We start from the raw sequence: 23046 nt of genomic DNA, 5'->3' as shown, positions 1-23046 counted from the left end.
TCAGAGTCATTGGTGTTTATGATTATTCCTGTGGCATTAAGAAGATTTTGGGGAAAAATGCCTTCGACTGGATGTTGCTTGAGTCTGTGGCATGGCAGGAGTGTGTAGAGGAGTTCGTGACAATCTTTGTTGAGCTTCGAAGACAATTTTCCTAGTAAACGTTTTTGCAGATTCAGAGTAAAAGCTAGCCTGGCTTTAGCCTTATAGTTCTAAAAAGGTTCAAACTGATGGCTGCTGTACAAAACCCATACATGGCATTTGGGGGCTTTTTATGTGCCTGATTATGGAGATTTCCACAACTCCACTTCATTTAAAGCAGGAATGCCCAAAGTCGGTCCTCGAGGGCCGGCATCCTGCATGGTTTAGTTTTCTCCCTGGTTTAACGCATCTGGGTCAAATGATGGTTCGTTAGAAGGCCTAAGAAGAACATTGACATGCTGAAAAGGTTGTTACTACCACCAGAGAGCGAACTAAAACCTTCTGGATGACAGCCCTCGAGGATCGACTTTTTTGCACCCCTGATTTAAAGTAAAAGATAGGACACTTTCTTCATCCAGGAGAAAATGTGTGATTCCTGGCTTCATGGTCAGAATGTGATGGAAGATTCAGCAGTCGAGAGAGTATTTGACAGAGAACCGTGAGTCCTACTGCAACCTAACAAATGGGAAAAAATGGTTACTGTAGAGGGAAGTGTGTGGCTGTGATCAGGGAACCTGTTAAGAAAACAAGTTCCCTTGAAAACAATGACTGGATATATATATATATATATATATATATATATATATATATATAAAGCCGTTAAATTGTAATTCTGCTCACTTTTAACTCTTTTACCTTTAAGCCAGGGCAGAGGAGCTTCTGCTTAAGTTTGTTGTTATTGTACAGTCAAAAAACACACAGTAATGACGTATCTGCTGGATCCTGAGAGCTAAGTTGTCCCAGAAAAAGGAGGCGAAGCATTCACTCATTGGAAATTTTGAAATAATTGTGAAACCACAAAGTCAAAATAACTTCCACTAGCCTGGTCATTAGTGTTGTGTCTGATTTGAGGTCACATTTTATAATGTAAATAAACCATCATCAAATTTTTAGTAGCATTTCATTTTTTTAAGATCTCTTTACTTAAACTCCAAATTCATGTGGGCTCTAGTTTTAAATCACAGTTTTTAAAATAAATATTTGGAAGCATTTCTTTTAATTAAGTCTTAAAAATATCAGGGCTCTCAGTAAAATAGCACACCTAAAAGCAGAAGCTTTACCTGCTGTTTACTTTCTTTCTTTTGATTCTTCAACTGGTTTTTCTGCTTCTCTGGAAATCCTCAGGGGTTCTATTTCTTCAGGAGAAAATTAGAAATGCTTTATTGTTGTCGAAGTTTTTGCACCTGTCAGGAATTTGTGATATTACTGTCTATTGATTTTTTATTTTTTTTTTTTGTCAGACCCTCATTCCAGAAGTAGCTACCGGTGAGCTGGTGACTAGTTCAGGCACATTTTTACATTCCTGTTGCAGCATTCTCCGACTCAAATGCTTGGTTGTGACAATCTGCTTTCATATTCAGTTTAGTCTAATTTTTAGCTTTATTTCTCCCTTTGATTGACCGTGAAAGTAAAATAAATGACAGTCTGAAAAATAAAATGTGTTTCAAAGCATGTGTGCAAAGAAAGCAGCACAAGCTTAGACCTAAAATGTAGATTTAAAAATAATTTAAACCAGACCAGAGTTGATTCTGTGTTACACATGCTTTAAAAATCCAAACATCACAAATCCTTCACATATCCTTTAAAAAATGTAAATTAAAATAAATTGTATTTTTATATACATACAATGGAAAACAACCAGACACAGACGCACTTTAATTCAGGTCTTACAACACACGCATACACAACATGAAGCTTTATTATTTGTATTTTCAAAAGATAGTGGTGACTAACACATATAAAAGGATTTTTAAAATAAAACTCCCATCAGCACCGCTGATTAAAGGAGAGAAAAAAAAGACAATGTGCTTTAGCTGTCTGCTGGGGATACTTTTACTTTCTCCTTTTAAAGCTGTTAAGCAGGAAGTGTTGTATCATACTAAGTTGAACTTAGTCAAACTTGTCTGATAACATTGTTGTTGAAGAAGTTGCATAAAACGTCTGAGAAGAATGATCAGTTCTTATTGATTTGCATTTTGTAAACATAGGTGACCTAATATGCCCAAATGTGTTGTGTTCAGTTCTGCAAAACAAATAAGTTTTATAATCTCTTAGGAAGAAAAACATTATACCAAATGTACCCTTTTGCCAAAGTAATCTATTTTAATGTATTTTTCATGGATTATTTTCTGTAATGTCTTATCCAATACACTAACATAAATTTTCTCGGTCATTCCAAAATAAGAGACCTCAATAAGCATACTAATCTTATGATAAGGTTTGGCATAAATGCTCTGTGGCAACTGCAAGTCATACAAAGAATACAAGAGGATGTCGTGGCCCGACTCCAACAGACACTCCACTCATCAAAGGTCACCCAGAACATGTCAGAGGAATTTGGATGAGACAAAAGTTTTGTAAATGGATAAAAACCAAACTGGAATTTGTCACATTGCAAACGTTTGGACATTTGGATCCGTGGTTTGAGAAAGGCCAGGATTAAGACTAGAAGAATAATAACCGTGTCAAGCATGGATGTGGGTTGTTGTTGATGTGGGGCTCTTTTTTTTTCTGTTTGTTAACTTTTTATCTCTTAGATTCCAGAAAATACCAGGCCACATTAAGAGCAATGACATTACTTCTGTTGACAAAATTCAGCTTGGATGTTTATTGAACTTTACAGTGCAAAATAACTGTGCAGATTTGGTGAGTTTCCACTTATTGGTTTGACTTATTAAGTCAAAAAACTTGACTTGGAGTTTTACTCCAAGTCAAGTTTTTTATTCTTTTACAGCTTTGCGTAACGTCAACATCTGACGAAAATAAGCTTTAGGTGGCCTAGTTGATTCACTTCAAACCAATAAGTGGAAACTCGCCAAATTTGCACTTTCTTTTTTGCAACATTTTAAAATTTTGCTCAAAATTTGCATGGCAGGTGGATGGAAACATGAATGTTAAACTTTTCAATTGAACTTAAGTCATCTTTTGAGGTATTATCAGTAAGTATTTTTGATTGATTAGTCAATTTTTTTTGGTGCTATTTATGGCGATAATCTTTTAACCACATCAGATAATGTACTATTTCTAATTATCACTGTATAACTTTAATGGAATTTGTTTCATAATTTACTACTTTGACACATTGGTATTTTAATAAAATTATGTTATTCAATACATAGAAAATAAACACCTTCACCTTTGATAATCGTTTCTTTATGGTTAAAAAACCTGAGACTGGCAGTATTTGAATATCGAAACATTGCAAAATGTATTTGTAATTGTTCTTTTGGGCTACAGAAAACAAAAGTCATCACTTGGTTTTCTCTCATACAATGCCAAATTTTTCAAGGTTATCTTGAAAGAGTGTGTCTTTGACAGCTTTGAAGACAACCCGAATGTTCTCCGTGTCTGTGGCGCAGGTAAAGTGTGTATAGAGGGGTTTGGAATCCTTGCCGTGGAATTGGACGTACAACTTCTCGATAAACCTTTGTGCTGAACTGGCATCGCCCTTCGGTCCTGTTGGAGGGAGAGTGGGCAAGATTAGTGGACAATCAAGGCATTCATAATTTACCTGTTTCTATAAATATATAGTTTATCATGCATCAAACTTTTTTGCGCATGAGCTATTTGAAATTAAAAATCTTTGGTGAAGGCTTTTTCATGGTCCTTTTGATGGCCTTCACCAAAAGCCATCAAAAGGGAGTCTCCTTGAGGCTCAAAGCAAGATAATGATCCAACAGATATACCCAAACCACCAGAAATGGATAATCAGTGGTTTTGTTATGATTTTGGAGGAAGCTGAGTTTTACAGTTTAGTTTATGTTTCTCTTTATAGGGAACTTATATAGTTCCTGTTGGACATTTTACCTCCATTAGAGGTACCACAAATTGTTGCTATCACTATGTGAAACATGCCTTTTGAAGCTTTTTTAGACTCCGAAATTATTTATTTATTTATTTAGTAGTGTTTGTAGAGTGATTGTGAAAAGTGATCAATTGTAGAACTGCAAATAATAACTGGGACTCATTTTCTCATTAAAATAAATAAATAAACAGTTGTAGCAGCATGACAAAATTTACCTGTATATTCTGGAAAGTAGGTTGCCAAATCTGACTTGGTGATTTTCTCTTCCAGAAGATCTTTTTTGTTCAGGAAAAGGATCGTGGAAGAGTTATGAAACCAATCAGACCTGCAGATTGTCTGAAACAGGGCGAGGCTCTCACGTAGTCGATTCTAAAACAGCAAATTGAAATAAACTTAACAAACACCAAGCCTCTCTTGGAGAACCCTTCTGAAACTGGAGAACAGAGTATCAGTGGCGCCACCAGAACATACCTCGTTCTGGTTTTCATAAAGGACTTGATCGTATTCACTCAGAGCTGCCAGGAATATGACAGAAGTGACGTCTTCAAAACTATGGATCCATTTCTTCCTCTCTGAACGCTGGCCCCCTACATCCACCATCCTAGAGGCAGATGACATGCTGATCTGAGCCTTTGCTTGCAATAGGTCTGACCAAAAAACTGACTTTTGCTTCTCTCTTTTTAAAACATCCCCGAAATTCAATGCACATGCAAAAATGAAGTCCTAGAAGTTTGGGTTGAAGTAATAAAATCAACCTTTTTCAATGAATTTGTGATAGAGATGTAACAAAGCAGCCGCATACCTGAAGATGACCTTTGACATATCAAACATGTACTCTATGATGCCTGTTGTTGCTACGCGGACCCTCAAAATGTCCTGTACAGTAGGAATATATCCTGGGGCTGAAATTCTGTCCACGTCACTCAGATAGCTAAAAGATTAGCAACAAAACATGCAGGTTTAAAACTGTGACATGCATTTAGCTGTAGTGTACAGAAACTATTGCCATTTATACCCATGTTCAAATTTCAAAATAGATCTTACTATTTGGCAGAGTCTGATAGCTGGTACTCCCTCCTACGGTCATAGCACTCTTGTACGCCACGGTCATTCCACACTCGCTTAACGGCATCCACCTGCCAGCCTGTGAAAACGTCCATATCCTCCACTTGGCTCAGTCTCTCCGCATCCCCCTGACGTGAAAAACATTCGGACAACGTTTGCAACACATTTCGATCACCATTGTGTATTCGGTTTCATTTGTAGAGAGTTGGCGGACGGATTAAATGGTGGGATTGCAAGTGGAGAAATGTGTAACAATCAGTTTCCAGAGCATTTGACTGGCAGAAAACTTAGCAAAAGTCACCGGGCACACAAGATATCCCATTCATTCAAAATATAGATTTGCTATGACTAGAAGTTTGAGAGGGGTTACATTTGGCAGTGAATCAATAAAGAGACCATAGAAAGCACTACAAGTCCTTTGTAATCAAAGAGATGTCAGAGTAGACTTATAAACAATTGAGTTTGAGCTTCTTACATTATTTTTGGCATCAGCATAGCCAATCTTTAGAGTCTTCATGGCATCAATCAGCGTCTGGATGGCTATGAAGATATTCTGGAAGATAAGGCGAGTGAATTGTTTTCTGTCATTTTCACTGTACCCATTGCCATGAATGATCCTCATTTGTTTGATAAAGGTGCTCTTCCCACTTTCACCAGTTCCTGCAACAACAAGAAAATAGACAATTAAATCATGAACATGTTCGAAAAGTTTGTCGGCAGGCATTAATTGACTATTTAAATATAAAATAAGGCTTCCTTGTAATCTTGTGTTTGACTCAGTTTTTTTTTTTTTTTGCAAAAAAGGAGGAATGTGGAAAAAGAAAAGCTTTTAATGTGTTTTAATATAAAAATGTCCTTTAGTTTTCTTCATAGTGTATTATTTAGTTGGGTATTATTGTTCTGATTTGTGTAGCTTGTCTTGAGACTTCTGGTTTCAGTGAAACTTCCTGGTATAAAAAAAAACACTCAAACACAAAATTACAATTACCTATGTTGCAAAAGTAAAATCTATTGTATAAAACATTGTTAAATACTTTTGTTTAATGTATTATTTTCCAATTCATGATCAGACACTGCAATTTATTGACAACCTGAACATTTATTGAATGATTCAAGACATTTAATATGCATTCTGAAAGCATACAATATATTACACAAGAAAATAAGCACAGGTGATTTTTGTACACCTACTACAAAACAACTAACCAGAGATACTATAGACCAGGGAACAAATATATAACTAGCATAAAGCTTATTTGTTGGGCATTAATAAAACTTTTATTGTAAAAGAAACCACAAACCGAACACGAAAGCATTCTTACTTTCCTCGAGGTTTAAAGAACCAAATCTTTTTTTCATTCAAAATATTTCCTACTAATATGTAAAACACATTCTTTTGTTTGAGACGAAAGTTTAAACTCTGTTTAAAAGCTACGTGATATATATATATATATATATATATATATATATATATATATATATTTCTCTAATGTGAGAGGTGTCAAGAAGACAAATGACTTCTTAAGCATAATCAGTTGGAGAGTCCATAATTTTCTCAGTTCTCACCTAAAAGTAGCAACTTCAGTTCCCGTTTAAGGTTTAGTTTATCCCGTTTAAGTTGTTTCTCTATTTCTCTGGATATCCTCCGGCCCTCTTCTTCTTCAGGAGACAAGCAGCACTCGTCCATTGTTCTCCAAGTTTAGCAGCTTCTGCTTGACAGAGTGTACCGCAGCTGACTGAGATAAATCTGTTCTGATGTTGTCAGACGTGTCAGGGAAATCTTTTCCCTGAAACCAGCACATTGTTGGTGAGTTTCTGCTGCCATTCTTCCTCGTCAAGGATCCAGTTCAGGTACATTTTACATTCCTGCTTCTCAAGAGGCGTGTAGCAGCTGAAAGGGTTTGTCATGTGGATCTGCTTTCACATTCATACTTTAATCAACAGCTATTTTTTTTCAATACAAAAGAACAAGGTGGAGAAAAGAATGAAGTGTAGGTGATTATTCTAAATGAAGTAGGCTTATACTGCTTTTACGAAGAAAATGAAAATAAAGTCAAATAAAAATCAAGGCTTTTCATCCATCCATCCATCCATCCATTTTCTGTTCACCCTTGTCCCTAATGGGGTCGGGAGGGTTGCTGGTGCCTATCTCCAGCTACGTTCCGGGCGAGAGGCGGGGTACACCCCGGACAGGTCGCCAGTCTGTCGCAGGGCAACACAGAGACATACAGGACAAACAACCATGCACACACACACTCACACCTAGGGAGAATTTAGAGAAACCAATTGACCTTACAGTCATGCTTTTGGACTGTGGGAGGAAGCCGGAGTACCCGGAGAGAACCCACGCATGCACAGGGAGAACATGCAAACTCCATGCAGAAAGACCCCGGCCGGGAATCGAACCCAGGACCTTCTTGCTGCAAGGCAACAGTGCTACCAACTGCGCCACTGTGCAGCCCAATCAAGGCTTTTAATTATGTACAATTTAAAGTGACAACACACATTTTAATTCAAATTGTGCAACAAAGGACACGTTAGGTTTTGCCACAAACACAATTTGGAGACAGTGGGAACAAAAAGATAAAGATTTTTACTGTAAAACATTGTGTCATTATCATTGTGACATTAAAATGAAAATAAATTCATGTCTTTTGCTTATGGTGTCATTCTTACAAAGCTGCAGGGCAGGATTTGTGGCATTCTTCATTCAAAGGACTTTGCAAGACAGACGTCATCTGATTCAAGTGAATTAAAGTGTGTCATACTATAAAACGCCCATAATTTCCAAGTGGGCATAATAAATAAATGTCAATGCTGTACATATATTACCTCTTGCCATAATATATTTGACACTGGACAACATTACTATGTAGCTGTTACAATAAAACATCATTTAAAGCGTAGATTGCCTCGCTGCCTTAACTGTTTCTGAATTTCTGTCATTTTTCATGTTTTATACAAACTAAAATGAAAACCATTAAACCAACCAAATATTCAGTACTGTTGTTGGAACCTGTGGTTACCACCACGTAAAAAGAATCTCTGCTTCATTATTAAAGGTTTAAAAATTCCATGTTATCCATAAAGATTGTGTCTTTGACTGATTTGAAGACAACCTTGATGTTTTCTGTGTCTGTGGCACAGGTGAAGTGTGTGTAGAGAGGTTTATGACGATCTTTGTGGAGGTTTTTGTACATCTTCTCAATAAACGTTTTTGCAGATTCAGCATCATGGGAAGGCCCTATGACAGAGAAAGAGCATGACTTAAACAGCGCTATTTGTTGAATCGATTTCCATCAAATCTACAACAAATGATCTGAAGAAAAATCAGAAAATGATGTAAACACAGGTGCATTCACTGCTTAGATGGTATAAATCCTATGTCTTTGTGTATAATACATTTTTTAGACAGAGAGCAAAATTTGCCAGTGAAATTCTGCTGCATGTCACAAAATAAAAATGCACAGCATGCAAAAATGTAAATGTAAATACAGCACCAAACATGAGGTTCAGAGAGACGCAAACTTGAACTCAACAAGTCATGACAGGCAGATGGAATTGAGGGAACGTTTGACCTTTTGTATAATGCATACTGAAGAGTCAGGTTTTACAGTCAGAATAGAAATAGGTATAATTTACCTTTGTATTCTGGGAAGTATGTTGCCAAATCAGATGTTCTGATTTTGTCTTCCAGCAAGTCTGTTTTATTCAAGAAGAGGATGGTGGACGACTCCTGAAACCACGTGGATGAGACGATTGTCTTGAACAGGGCGAGGCTCTCCTTCAACCGGTTCTAGAGAGCAAACAGGAAGAGTCGTGCCTAATCTTAATATTTAACTGTTTTGAAGCTGCAGAACAAATAATCTGTACTCAGGATTGCAGGATTAAAACATACGTCTGTCTGACTCTCGTAAAGGACTTGATCGTATTCGTTGAGGGCTGCCAGGAATATGATGGAGGTGACATTTTCAAAGCAGTGGATCCATTTCTTCCTTTGGGAGCGCTGGCCACCCACATCCACCATCCTATATGAACAGCAACAATTTTTTTAGTCACTCATTTTATTGATTTCCTTCAAAAAGTTAAATAAAAAAAAAAGATTGTAATCACCAGAGAAGACATTTTTTCCCATATTAAAGAAAGTGTGTTTACAGATAAATTCTCCGTTAACAGTTTGGCCTCCAGCTAATCAAAACAATATAAAATCATACCTGAAGACAGCTTGTTTCATGTCAAATAGGTACTCTATGATCCCCGAGGTGGGAACCCTGACCCTTAAGATGTCCTGCAGAGTGGGAACGTATTCTCTGGCCGTGATTCTGTCCATATCACTCAGATAACTATAAAGAAAAAATATATATATATATATCTTATTGATACCAGCTAAATCATTGTTTGTAAAAGGCTTTTTGCACAGAATATTATAACATAGCTTTATTTACAAATGTTGACAATTATTCAGTCTGTAGGTAATATATTTCATTAAATTGAAATAAGTGATGTGATTGAATAAGTGTTCACAGTAACACTTTAATTGATGGGATGTGCATAAGATTGACATAACACTGTCATAAACATGAAGGAGTCTTTATGAATGTTTATGATTGTTGTCATGAAGTGTCATTCGGTAAGTTTTTTGCACGTAAAGTGTTACTGTCTTCACTTCTTTTTCACCCGTTTTTAAGCATAAAAGTAGTGATAAGCAAATAATTGTGTTCTTGTTTATGTAAGCTCAGGTAATTTTTCTGTCCCAATGATTGCTTGTCCTTTTGATTTTTAAAACCTGTTATAAATAAATAAAATAAATAATGCAATCTTAATTATGATAAACTGTAGCCAGAAAGTTCACACTAATATAGTCTTTAATTTCACAGGCGTCACAGACCAAACCATTCATCCTCTTATTTGTTGGGTTTTTTTGTTTCATCACTTTGAAGTTCTTCCCAATTTGTATAATTATATCTTATTTGTGTTTCTGTATGGTTATTTGTACCAGCCTGGGGTGAAAACATATAATTTTTGATGTACAGTTGTGCACAAGAGATGACAAAAAAGCTATCTTGAATTTTAAATCAACCAAACAATAGGAAACAGAAGGTCAGATTATTTTGTGATATTGAAAAACTTTGTAACACTGAAATCTGACATGAAAAGGGGAGGGAAAAAAAGGTTTACTATTTGGCAGAGTCTGACAGCTGGAACTCTCGCCTCTTGTCGTAACACTGCTGTACTCCGTGGTCACTCCACACTCGCTTAATGGCGTCCACCTGCCAGGGCTCCAGTGTTTTCACCTGAATTTCCTCCACTTCTTTCAGTTTTTCAGCATAGCGCTAAAGCAAAAGACAACAAAAACAAAACATCCACAAGAGTGCAAACTTAAAAAGAACTTTTAAATGATGTTAAATGTAAAGTTTATGCTGGCTAGTAGATGGATGGTGTATCATTAGAGGAATCCTGTCAGTTCTGGAAGTAAACAGACCCATTTCCTCAGGTAACATAGAGGGTTAGTTCAAAATCTTCTAAGTGAGACTCCATGAAGTTATACTTGGTAAAAAGTTTTCAATGCAGGCCACAGAAAAATGTCCTGCTACCATAAGCTTGTCATAAAAGCAAATAGATCTTTGGAGTGATGGACGTGAATGAGGCAGTCAGATTTTCATCAGCTACTTTACCTGACTTTAAAACAACAGAAGCTAAAAATAATCATGTTAGTGGCGTGCATTGACAGTGGGAATTAACTGTCTACATTTCATATAACATTGACAAGCATGGGGGTATTTTGTTCTGCCCCACAATGATTTTGAATTCTGATGTTTGAACCTGTTTGTTGTATCAATCAACGCCGAACCATCTGTCCTGTCCAGCTATGCTAAGAACAAAGTAAACTTTTGGATTGTGTGTCAGTTGGGCAAAAGTGTTTGTGTGCCTTTAGCATCTAAAAGACATTTGTTAGACTAAAGTAACTTAGTATTACAGACGGTTTTTGACTGTGCAATAGTTTTAAGAACAAGACAAGAAAACAAATGGGAACTCCCAGATGCACTGGCAGGATGGAAATAAGAGGATCAAAACTGACCACAAATTGAGCTCATTTAGGTTCCCACTGATAGCATTCATTGACATGTTTATTTATAAATGTATATATTATTTTCTTTCTCATATACAGTATATATGCATTTTTGAACAGTCTAAACTGTGGACAAGGCAACAAGCTGGCCATACGAAGGCAAATGCTACCAAGAGACCACAGCTCTTGGTAGCTAATATGGCTGTGATAAAAATGCACATATTTTGATGCAATTATATGCTTTTCAACAAGAATTTCAGAATATTGTTCTTGTTTGTTTTACTAACGACACACAAAAAAGTACACAGGTCCTTACAATATTCTGTTCATCAAGATAGTCGATCTTCAGAGTCCCCATGGCCTCAATCAGTGCCTGGATGGCTGTGATGATATTCTGACACACCAGCTTGGTAAAACCTTTTCTGTCTGATTCACTGTATCCGTTGCCATGGATGATCCTCATCTGCTTGATGAAGGTGCTCTTCCCACTTTCACCAGTTCCTAATTAATTATAATAAATGAGATAAAGCATGAAATGCAGAGTAAAGACAATAAAAAATCAGATTGAAAAATATAAACATGCAACAAATGTGCTTAAAATTGTACCACGTAATGTAAAGAGGAGTTTCCATTTTAAATATCAAATAGGGATTGACTTTTTTGCAGTAGTACATGGAAAAAATATCTTCCAGTATTGTAATCAGCCTCTTGTCACAGTTGCTGGCCAGTTTTGTGCATGTTTGGTATTTTGACCTTTTATACTTGGTGATGAGCTTCAAATGATTAAGGTTGGAAGGCCTCCTTGCCATCACACTAATCTCTTACTTCCTGCACACATTTTCTTCAGATTTAGGTCAGGATTCTGGTTGGGTCTCTCCAAAATGTTAATAATACTGTTATGTTGCGTTCTATATTGCAAACACCGAGGTTTTGATTTTAAATTTACAAAATCCAGCAAGTGTTGAAATACAAGTGGAAGTTTTGGAAAACTGTTTGACCTGTTTTATAAATCATACACAATTTGCTGTTTCCTGTCCGTACGTTAATATGCCGCCAACTTTATTATCTATTGTCTACATTTCAGATTTAGGAATGAGACCGTTAAGTCTTTTGTTCACGTCATTTAGACAGCATGATAGCAAGATGCTGGCACCGACATGTTTCAGAGGGGGAGGAAGCGTTCTGCGGGACATCCTGTGTTAGTTTCTCACCACATTTATGGCTCTGCATGTAGGTCCAAGTGATAAGCTTCGGCTTTTCCTACACCAGATTTTGACAAAGTGCAAATTAATTGCCATGCCAACAGATCCTGCCAGCTGCTTTGCGGATCTCTACATCTCCTCCAAAATTATCGTTGATCTCTTGGCATTTTGTCTCTCTTTTCCAGGCCTGTCAGTTTAGGCAAGCAGCAACGTCAAGTTTATACAACAGCTTCATGTTACTCTTTTCTGTTTGTGAATGATGGAATTAAATGTGGTCTGAGAAACATTGGCATATTGTTTTAAAAGCTAACCCTGTCTTAATTTTTTCTACAACTATATTCCTGACTTGTCTGCCACAATTCTTGTTCTGTATGATGGGTTTTTTCTTACTAATGTAAAATAAAGGTCTTCACATAATAGCTGGATTTATATTGACATTAAGGTACTCAGATGTGGAGTCTGTTAACTAACAAGTGATTAAATGAAACAAAACCATGTCTAGGTTGTCAAAAGAAATTGTATAAAAACAATAACATACTGTATATATATTTGTGTGTCAATATTTTGTTAGCTTTCAAAAATTTTTGATTGGGTTATAACATGAAATACAATAAAATGTGCTCACATTTATATTTGGCACAAAATGTGTAAAAGTGTGAGGGTTTTGAATATTTTTTTTCAATGTGGTGTCCATCAGCTGCTCTTTGCTTAAAAGAGTCAGTTTCTAAAACTTGCATCTTGGCTACAATTATGCAGAAGAAACTAGGAAGGATGGATCCTGAGGAAAGAGGAAAAGAAACTAAAACAGCTGAATACTAGTTCCGCCAATAAAAACCCAGAGACCTAGAAACTCACCTTCAGCACATGGAGTTGCCAAAGAGGGAGCGTACAAAAGGTATTTCAGAAATCTTACCTAAAAGCAGCAGCTTCAACTCCTTATTATTGCTTTTCTCTTTTCTTAGTTGTCTATCTATTTCTCTGGATATTCTCTGGTTTTCCTTTTCCTCAGGAGACCTATAGCAACAGTCCATTGTTGTCCAAATTCACTGGCTGCTTTTCAGATAAACTGCTACTGCTGACTGGAATGGATGAAATCTGTTTGCTATAGTTTTTCATGCCTGCCAGGTAAACCTGTATGTCTCAGGACAGCCAGATTGTTGACGTGTTAGTCATTCTTCCTCTGCCGATAAACTTTACATACCTGCTGTGCAGGAGGCAGGCTCTGAATGAAGAGCTTTGACGTCATATAAAACTGCCCAGTGCTCTTAGGTGGAGTTGTTCTCTGAACAATATCTTGACATAGAATGTGTATTTTTTACTATTATTATTTTTATTTCATTTTATTTTTTAAAATAAACAATAGTTTTCAGATGGTCTTCTTTGTGTGAGACAGTTTTATAACTTGTCTTTGGCCAAAAGTCAACACAGCTGGAAAGATACTACAGTATTTTAAAGATTTGGGCGCACCCTGGAGTGATTCAGACTGTGCTTAAGGCCAACGAAGACATGTTGTTCAAGTTCTTTTCTTTTGTCAAAGCGGCTTTGTTGTACTTTCCTGGGAGGGTTTTCCAAAACTGCAAAATCACAAGTTACTCACAAGTTAAGATTTGTCCGTTAATGACTGAGAAGGGAATATACTTTTTATTGTACTAACAGACATTCTCTTTTTTTATTAGATTCTACATAAAAAAAACATTTTATATGTTTTATTAAACAATTTAATTTCATATCAGACACAAACTAATAATTTAAATCTAAATCTGGCAAAGATATAAAGAAAAACAAAGCTATGATAAACTGCATGCAGTCTTGTCATTGTGAGTAACTGCTTTCATATTTACACTTTAATGGACAGAAAAAAAATAACAGGCAAACAAAAGACAAAATCTATATTTCTTCCAAGTGTAGCAGCTAGAACAGCTTCTGAACAGTCTTTTGCAAGAATCATGTCAAAACATAAATAGCATTTTTTGAAATGTACAATCTAAAGTGTCAACAAGCAGATACACTTTAACACAATTTAAAACATGCAATGAAGATAATGGGAGCAAAACTATTTACTTTACTCAACACATTAACATTAGCATTAGTATAATCTAATGCTTGGAGAGCTATTTTTAATTTCCGCCTCTCAAAGCTGTAAGCCAGGACATGTGGCATTCTTCCTCAATAAAATATTCATTGAAATTTCTGGAATATGTAATCATCCCCAGGATGTTATGATCCAAATAACCAACAACCTCTTTCATTCTGGGGCTTAAAAAAGGCAGCAGTTCATGGAAAATTGGTTTTGACTGGTTTGAAGACAGCATGGATGTTCTCTGTGAAGCATTATAACTTGGTTCTGGTTTATCCATCCATCCATTTCCTAACACCCTTGTCCCTAGAGGGGTCAGGATGGGCGCTGGTGTCTATCTCCAGCTAACGTTCCGGGCGAGAGGCTGGTACAACCTGGACAGGTCGCCAGTCTGTCGCAGAGCGGTTCTGGTTTATAAAACTCCCAAATGATTTAAATGTTCTTCTAAGATTGTGTCTTCCACTGATTTGAAGACAAACCGGATGTTTTCAGTGTCTGTGGCACAGGTGAAGTGCGTGTAGAGGGGTTTATCCTGCCCTTTGTGAAGCTTGCTGTACATCTGATGGATGAAGTGTTTTGCCGATTCAGCATCATATTGAGGCCCTGTGAGAACGAGAGCGGTCAGAATCAGCACGAATAACGTATCACTTACAAATCATGAAGCCAACACAGAATGCCAAATTATATTGTGTATTCAACATGTGACTGTCAGTGTTTCCCTCACAGGTGTTTAAAGAGATAATTATTTTTGTTAAACGAACTATGAAGTTACCTTGATCTATCATCATTGGTGAAGTAGTGTTTTCTTTCACTTTAAGTCATTGATTCAGCACACATATATTTTCTATATTACATTATGTGCATTTAATTATTTTACTTTATCAATGTTTTTTAACATAAGTTGGCAGTAAGACTTTGTGCCTTAAAGGATTTTCTGTACAAATCAATGTAAAATCAATAAATGTGTTGGGGTTTTTTTTGGGTTTTTTTACTTAATTTAACAAAAACCGAATGAATGAAAAAATTGCAAAAGTCAAATAAATGATGTAGGTTATGTGAACGAGGATGTCTAATTTCTGTCTGAAGTGCATCAATTTCATTCATTTTAGCTCAATTCACCGTATTCATTTAGAAATATGCAAAATCCTAATTTCACAGGTTCTAATTCAATCTTAGTTATAAAGAACTGCAGTTGAGTATCGTCTATTACATCCAATCGTAATAAGCTTTCAATCTTTGGAAACCACGTCAATTGCAACAGGTGACTGAGGACATGCATGGAATGTTGTCAGGACCTTAATGCTGCAAGGCAACATGGATACCAAATGAGCCACCAAGTAGTCCTTAAAACCACACACAAAACTAAACAAAAGTTTATTCATTAATTCATTCAAGCTAGAAAGTGGGAGGTGGCAGAAGAAATAAGACGTCTGTCCGCTGTCACATTTCTTGTTTGTGCATGCCGTAATGCTAATTCTGACTCTGACTGAGGAATTACCTGGTGCAGTGTGTGTTCTTTCTTGTCACATACAAAATAAATAAATAAATCAATTGTACAGTATTTGTAAAATCCAAAACATAACCAAAAGGTGTTTGTTGGAAAGTAAGAAATCCTTGTTATAATCTCACTGATTCCTGTGTCGACTGGGATCTTGGAGAATTAAAATCGTACGGAGACGGTGAACAGATGCATCAGGAATGACATTAATATTTTATACATTTTCATAATGTTGAGACTGACTGTAGAGTAAGATATATGTTTGTTCTGTAGTAGTTTGATTTATTTATACGTCACAAGATAATGACACCAGTAAAGAAAAACTGAAATCTATGAATTTATTTAGCAAAAATATCATGAAATAATAATATTATTATAATGTTATTTCCAATCTCATTTTGATTAATTTGTAATCAACCAGAATAGTTATTAGTTATTTATTAATCTATGCTTCATCCCCTGATGTTTTTGTAAAAAATAATAACATTACTATTTATTTGTGTTGTATTATTTGTTGGACTTGTAGTTTTAAATTTGCCTGAAATTCAAAGGAACAGATAAAAACACGGATCTGCACTGTAGAAATGTAGAGCGATTCCTTAATTTACCTTTGTACTTTGGGAAGTAAGTTGCCAAATGTGATGTTTTGATTTTCTCCTGCAGCAGGTCTGTTTTGTTCAAAAAGAGGATAGTGGAGGACTTCTTAAACCAATTGGATGAAATGAGAGTCTTGAACAGGGCGAGGCTCTCTCTCAGTCGGTTCTAAAAAAGGCAGATAGGTAAAATTACAACTAAATTTAAAAACAAAGCCATTTTAAGCTGCAAAACCATAGAAAAAGGATAGAGACAACATTGGATCAGAACATACATCTGTCTGACTTTCGTACAGGACTTGATCGTATTCGTTGAGGGCTCCCAGGAATATGATGGAGGTGACATTTTCAAAGCAGTGGATCCATTTCTTCCTTTGTGAACGCTGGCCACCCACATCCACCATCCTGAAAACAAAGAAATGTTGCTTTTAAATATATTCACTTCATATCTTGCATAGTTTTATTTCAGAAGATAAAACTGTTTTTCCAGTACTAAAAGAACAGTTTTATCTTCTTAAATATATATATATATATACAGTACAGACCAAAAGTTTGGACACACCTTTCTAATTCAATGTGTTTTCTTTATTTTCATGACTATTTATAAGGCAAGAAATCCCACTTATTAACCTGACAGGGCAACACCTATGAAGTGAAAAACATTTCAGGTGACTACCTCTTGAAGCTCATCAAGAAAATGTAGAGTGTGCAAAGCAGTAATCACAGCAAAAGGTTGCTACTTTGAAGAAACTAGAATATAAGGGCTATTTTCAGTTGTTTTACACTTTTTTGTTTAGTGCATATTTCCACATGTGTTATTCATAGTTTTGATGCCTTCAGTGTGAATCTACACTGTTAATAGTCATGAAAATAAAGGAAACTCATTGAATTAAAAGGTGTGTCCAAACTTTTGGTCTGTACTGTATATATAAACCTTTACAGGTAGTTAAGGTGGATCATACCTGAATATGACTGGTTTCATGGGAAACGGGTATTCTATAATTCCCGAGGTGTGAACTTTGACCCTCAAGATGTCCTGCAGAGTGGGAACATAATCTGGGGCCGTGATTCTGTCTATGTCACTCAGATAACTAAAACGTAAGAAAAAAAAAAACATCTGGTAAAATTTGCTGACATGACAATCTAAAGCAGAATGTTTTTCAAGCTAATTTATAAAGGACACTTGGTGAAACCATTTATGTACACTTGATATAAAGACAGTCTTTATTCTAACTTTCTTCAATATGTCTTATCATTAGTTTTCTACCATTTCAGATGTTGCACCAATTCAATTCAAATCCATTTATTCTCACAGTGCCAATTCACAACAAATATAATTTCAAGGCACTTTACAAAAAGAAAAAAGTCAATCATACAGGCAGAATCAAAGTTCAAGATCAGTGTTTTATTCACTCTGGGATGAGCATATATCAAGACGGGACTGCTTCCTAAACTGAGTCACTCATATTGAGAATGCATGTGGCGATGGTGGAAATGAAAAACTCCCCTTTAAGAGGAATAAATTTCCAGTGGAGCATGACTCAGTGTGAGCCATCTGACATTTCAGCCAATGGCGATTTGAGAAGATAAATAAAACACACACACACATACACACCGACGCACGCACGGAAAAAAACACGTACTTTCTATGTTTATTCGTGTTATCAACTAATCCATCTTCATAGACTTATTTTGTCACACAAAGAATTAGGGTGTTTGAGCTGTCACTTTAAAATACACTTGTAGGTGTGTTTTTAACAACCCTACTGTAAAATTAAATATATATGCACGCAACAAAAATTACACAGAATCAATCCTATCTCATAAATGCTAAAGAGTACTGTAAGAATGAAAAAGCTCACTATTTAGCGGAGTCTGACAGCTGGAACTCCCTCCTCCGGTCATAACACTCTTGCACCCCGAGGTCGCTCCATACTCGCTTTATTGCATCCACCTGCCAGGAATTTAACCTATACACCTCGGTTGATTCCATTGGGCTCAGTTTGTCTGCATAGCTCTGAAACAAACAAGCAAAAAGACATCCAGAATGGAGTCAATCGAAACCAATTTTTTAGATTAAACCTTCAAAATCCACTGAAAAAATTTTGTCAACATGTTCAACTGAGCCTCCCTCTTAAGCAGAGTGATGAATAGGTTAACAGATTAATTGTAAAATGGTAATTCTATATATCGCACAAGCCAGTTCATCAACTGACGCTGATGGCTCTTTTTCATTTTTCAACTTCAGTATTTTCCTTGCAAATTTGTAAGATAAAAAAAAAAAGATTAAATATTGGGTCCAAAACTTTAAATGATAAATATCTCTGACCAGATCATCACCATACAGAAAGAGAAAGAGGTTACTGAGAAATAAAATGTGGATCTGAATAACTTTTAACTGACTTGTACAAAAAGGTGATAAGCAGACTGTAATGCACTGAAAACCATTAAAGTTTGTGGAAAAATTCTGGAGAACCTTTTCCAGGCTTGATATATATATATATATCCTGCTGGGATCTGCTAGGGGGGCAGAATCAGTACTAGAAATGTCAGCAGACTGATGATGCAGGCATCATTTTTCAAAAGCTTTAGACTTTATAAATTATATCACTTTACACAAAATTTTAAACAAGGCCAAAAACATACATTTGCTCAATAATATATCCCCACAAGATAGCAGATAATGACACAATATGAGTGTGACTGCCTGACTGCATGCCAAGCACAGAGAAGAACTTTTAAAACGGGGAATTCTCACAATCTATGTTTAAAGTCAAGAATTGACCTGAAGTCTCTCCATGACAGTAAAATATTATTTAAAAGAATGCACTGGAGTCCATTAAACAGTTGAACTAATTCACTTTTCCCTCTGGGCACATTTAACGATAATTTGGAATTTGTCCAAGTCTCAGCAATGCGCAGTTTGAATTAATGTAAATTACTTAACAAAGCTTTTTACAATAACAAGCAATGTAAATTTTCTCATAAAGATCCTACAAGGTTTGGAATTGGGGTGAACAAATGGAAAAAAATAAGATTAAGCAAGTTGAATAAAGGATAATCATTGTCTGTCTATTTTGTTGTGATGCTGACAGGACCTAATGTTAACTTTTTGATAAAAAAGAAAGGTAAATTTTGTTTCAGTCAAATTATTTCACCTCTGCCAATTCTTTGGAAATAATATAAAAGGAAGATGTGAAATGGATTTTCTCAGGAAAGATAAATATGGATGTAGTGATAGACTGCATCATCATTGAAGAAGGTAAATTATGAAACAGTAACACAACCATTCGCAAGTAATCTCTGTAAGGAGATGGCATCTTATCAGTGATGGAAAACGTTCAGACAATGTGTAACAAATTGTTACATTTATTTTTTTCCTGAGTCACTTTTTCTGTCATTTTCTCTTGTTCTTTGTCCAACAAAAGATCCTAAAACATCAGACAGCACATTATGAAAAGTCTCTTACGATATTTTCGTCATCAACAAAGTCTATATTCAGAGTCCCCATGGCGTCAATTAGAGCCTGGATGGCTGTGATGATATTCTGACACACCAGCTTGGTAAAACCTTTCCTTTCAGATTCATTGTATCCACTGCCATGGATGATCCTCATCTGTTTGACAAAGGTGCTCTTCCCGCTTTCACCAGTGCCTAGGAAAATGTCCAAAGTATTAAAAGCAAAGCAAAGAATGAAATGTATGACAAAATAAATGACATCAATACATCACTACTGGACTTAATTTAGGAAAAAAGCAAGAATGTTTTTATCAGATTTTCAATGTATCTAAAGTAAAGATGGATGGTTTTGTCTCAAGCAAAAACTGCAGGTGCAGAATGTACAAAAAGACTGAAATCCTGCCTGTTTTTTTTCTTTTCAAAATTGCTCAACTCAGTCAGATTAAATGGAAACAATTTTCAACCCTCACCAAAGATTCTCGATTGGATTTAGAAGTAGGTTTTTATTGAGTTATTTTAATGTGTGTCAGTGGTTGTTACGTCAGAGACTTTTGCAGCCCCTAACATTTTTTTCTTCCCAGATTCTATTTGGCAAAATCCATCTTACCATCAAGAAGGAAGTCAAGTGAAATGCAGTTGCAGCCTAAGTGGAGCAGAGTTGTTTTGGAAGGGAAAGGGAGGGCACTATCAGACAGGTGGTCATATTGTTTTGCCTAATCTGTATATGATTTGATATCACAATCCAAATGCAAACAGCAAATTTCTATCTTCCTTATCTTTAGAAAATATGCAAACAATATCTGTTCAGTAATATCAATAATATCAGCAGATGTTGACACTAAAACTAGAATAATAAAAAAAAGATTCCAAATTCAGGCACCAGGAGGCAGATTCATTTCTCAAAGACAAAAACTTTTGATAAAATGCACCACAGGAAACTCCTAAACCAGAAACCATTGATGAGTCTAAACTTGATGCTCTGACAGCTGACTAAAACACACACAAATGTGGGGGGGTGCGCGGGCGTGGGGATGTGTGTGCGTGTGGGGGTGTGTGTGAAGAGGTTTTTAACAGATAAACAAGGATCTAGGTAGATATAGCAATTGAGAGTTGAAAAGTTGGCAACTTATGTTATGATCAAATTAAAAAAATGCATAAACATTAACAGAATGTATCCGATTAACAGTAAAAACAGTGTCCGATTCAATAATGTGAGCTTAAAGCCAGGCCATGGCAAAATGTCTGAAAACTGATAGAGATTATTTCTAAAATCTTACCTAAAAGCAGCAGCTTCACTTCCTTTTTCAGTTCTTTTTTGTCCCTTTTAAGCTCTTTTTCTATTTCTCTGCTCATGCGTTCCTCCGGAGACAACTTGCAGCACTTCAACATTGTTGACCAAGTTGGTCAACTGCGGTTTGTCAAACTGTGAAGGAGGTGAAAAGTGAACTGAAGGCATATTGATGTTTCTTCATACCTGCCAAGCAAGAAACATCTCAGAACAGGCTGACTGTCACAAGTCACTTTTCCAGTTTTGCTACATTTTGCATGCCATGCAGGTGGCGGACTGTGACTGAAAGGAAAGGCTGTAACTGCTAACTGTCTATTTTTTTCAACCCGCGTTTAGAAAAATCTGTAGGCAAGCAGAACTACTGGGATAGAGAATGCTTCTTTAACAAAGATGTGTTGAAGAAGATAGAGAAAACACAGCCAAGCATAGTAATTATTAATAATTATTCACTTTCATTAAGAGCATGACAGGAAAGGCACACCTAGAATGACTTGTTCTGTGTATGATGTCAACCCATTGACATGGGCTCTACTGTAAATGTAGGTCTTTGTCATTTCAGCCTAGTTAAATGTAACCTGATGAATTTTAAAAAAGTAAAAAATGGTCCAGAGTTCAAAGAAGTATAATGACAATGACATTTTGCCAATAAAAATAGTCGAAATGAACCAAATACTAAACTCTAATTTAGTTGGTATAGTTTTCAGAACTCTCCAGAAGCCATTCTTCTGAATGATGAGTAATTGAATTTGTAACATGACTTCAAGGAAACTAATTTCAAATCCCTACTTTCCAAACATTTTTTTTTTAAGTGAACGGTTTTTGCTGTCTTACATCAGAGTCGGAAAACCTCACTGGCCCAAGAAAATATACATTGATATTCACTAATAGACGTGAACTCTTAAATTTTTGATTGTTACATACTATTTATTTGCAAAATTAAATAATAGAAACTTGTTGAAATGAAATAATGTAAAGCTGCTATTATACTATCACCATGGAGTCACTAAAATGTTAGTAGAGTTTGTTTAGGTATGCATAATGTTCAAAAGTATAACATTCATTTTTTTTCTTTTCTTTGTACAATTTAATGAGTTATGACAGCAAACATAGTCATTTTTATTTATTCCATAAACAACTTTTCCTCATTAAAATAAATGTGTCCTCATCCTATAACTCATTATGAAGGAAATGGTAGAATTCACACTTACAGTTCAACATAGTGAAGATAAATTAGAACAAAGAGTTGGTTGACAATTTGCAGCAACACTAGAATTGAAAGAGAGAATCGGGACAAGAGCTGATAAGCAGTAAACAGACACAGGCATTTCTATTACACACATAATATTGATTAAAACAGATGTAAGTCATTCTGTAGAACCTATAATCAAATAAAACAGCCACATTTCACCGTAATGGCTTACTATTAAGGATGGATGAGTCTTTGACATTCATTTGAATTGATTCACGTTGTTACAATATTTCATATATTACAAATTACATGCGTTATTAGCAAACTTACCTTCTGCAAAAGGATTCATCTGGTCAGTCAAAGAACACGAGGCCCATAGCAACCCAAGTTTATTTATCACCAAGCATTGGTTGTCAACGATAGTGGTTGTACTTATTTAACAAGCAAACATCTTCCAAACCCTGCTGACTTTGACAGAGTGTCTTAGAAATAGCAAAATAAATAAATAAATAAACTTAATTGCTAGCCTATTAAATTTTGGTTCAGGATTTGAGCCGACAGCTTTTATAAACTTTTTATTTTTCTTTTAATTTTTTTTTATA

At 35.7% G+C, this 23046-nt stretch overlaps 3 protein-coding genes across 3 annotated transcripts; all 3 read right to left on the bottom strand.

The window, feature by feature from the left end:
- Window positions 1–1828: 1828 nt before the first annotated feature.
- LOC114150061 (guanine nucleotide-binding protein subunit alpha-11-like) lies at window positions 1829–7137 on the bottom strand. The gene is made up of 7 exons (XM_028026254.1): window positions 6635–7137; window positions 5544–5728; window positions 5048–5196; window positions 4806–4934; window positions 4475–4604; window positions 4219–4372; window positions 1829–3654 (listed from the first exon to the last, which is right to left on the bottom strand). Exons 1-7 carry the CDS (start codon window positions 6753–6755, stop codon window positions 3464–3466), a joined length of 1059 nt encoding a protein of 352 aa, XP_027882055.1. The 5' UTR covers window positions 6756–7137; the 3' UTR covers window positions 1829–3463.
- Window positions 7138–7530: 393 nt separating this feature from the next.
- LOC114150062 (guanine nucleotide-binding protein subunit alpha-11-like) lies at window positions 7531–13516 on the bottom strand. The gene is made up of 7 exons (XM_028026255.1): window positions 13254–13516; window positions 11455–11639; window positions 10247–10401; window positions 9283–9411; window positions 8967–9096; window positions 8711–8864; window positions 7531–8312 (listed from the first exon to the last, which is right to left on the bottom strand). The coding sequence occupies exons 1-7, from the start codon at window positions 13369–13371 to the stop codon at window positions 8125–8127; spliced, it is 1059 nt and encodes a 352-aa protein (XP_027882056.1). The 5' UTR covers window positions 13372–13516; the 3' UTR covers window positions 7531–8124.
- Window positions 13517–13958: 442 nt separating this feature from the next.
- On the bottom strand, window positions 13959–21548 carry LOC114150063 (guanine nucleotide-binding protein subunit alpha-14-like). Its single transcript, XM_028026256.1, has 7 exons — window positions 21245–21548; window positions 19978–20162; window positions 18371–18525; window positions 17471–17599; window positions 16784–16913; window positions 16524–16677; window positions 13959–15020 (listed from the first exon to the last, which is right to left on the bottom strand). The coding sequence occupies exons 1-7, from the start codon at window positions 21354–21356 to the stop codon at window positions 14830–14832; spliced, it is 1056 nt and encodes a 351-aa protein (XP_027882057.1). The 5' UTR covers window positions 21357–21548; the 3' UTR covers window positions 13959–14829.
- Between the last annotated feature and the right edge of the window lie 1498 nt (window positions 21549–23046).

The sequence above is a fragment of the Xiphophorus couchianus genome, chromosome 8 (genome assembly GCF_001444195.1).
Source record: "Xiphophorus couchianus chromosome 8, X_couchianus-1.0, whole genome shotgun sequence".
NCBI classification, from domain to species: Eukaryota; Metazoa; Chordata; class Actinopteri; order Cyprinodontiformes; family Poeciliidae; genus Xiphophorus; species Xiphophorus couchianus.
This window is presented reverse-complemented; position numbering and strand designations above follow the sequence as displayed.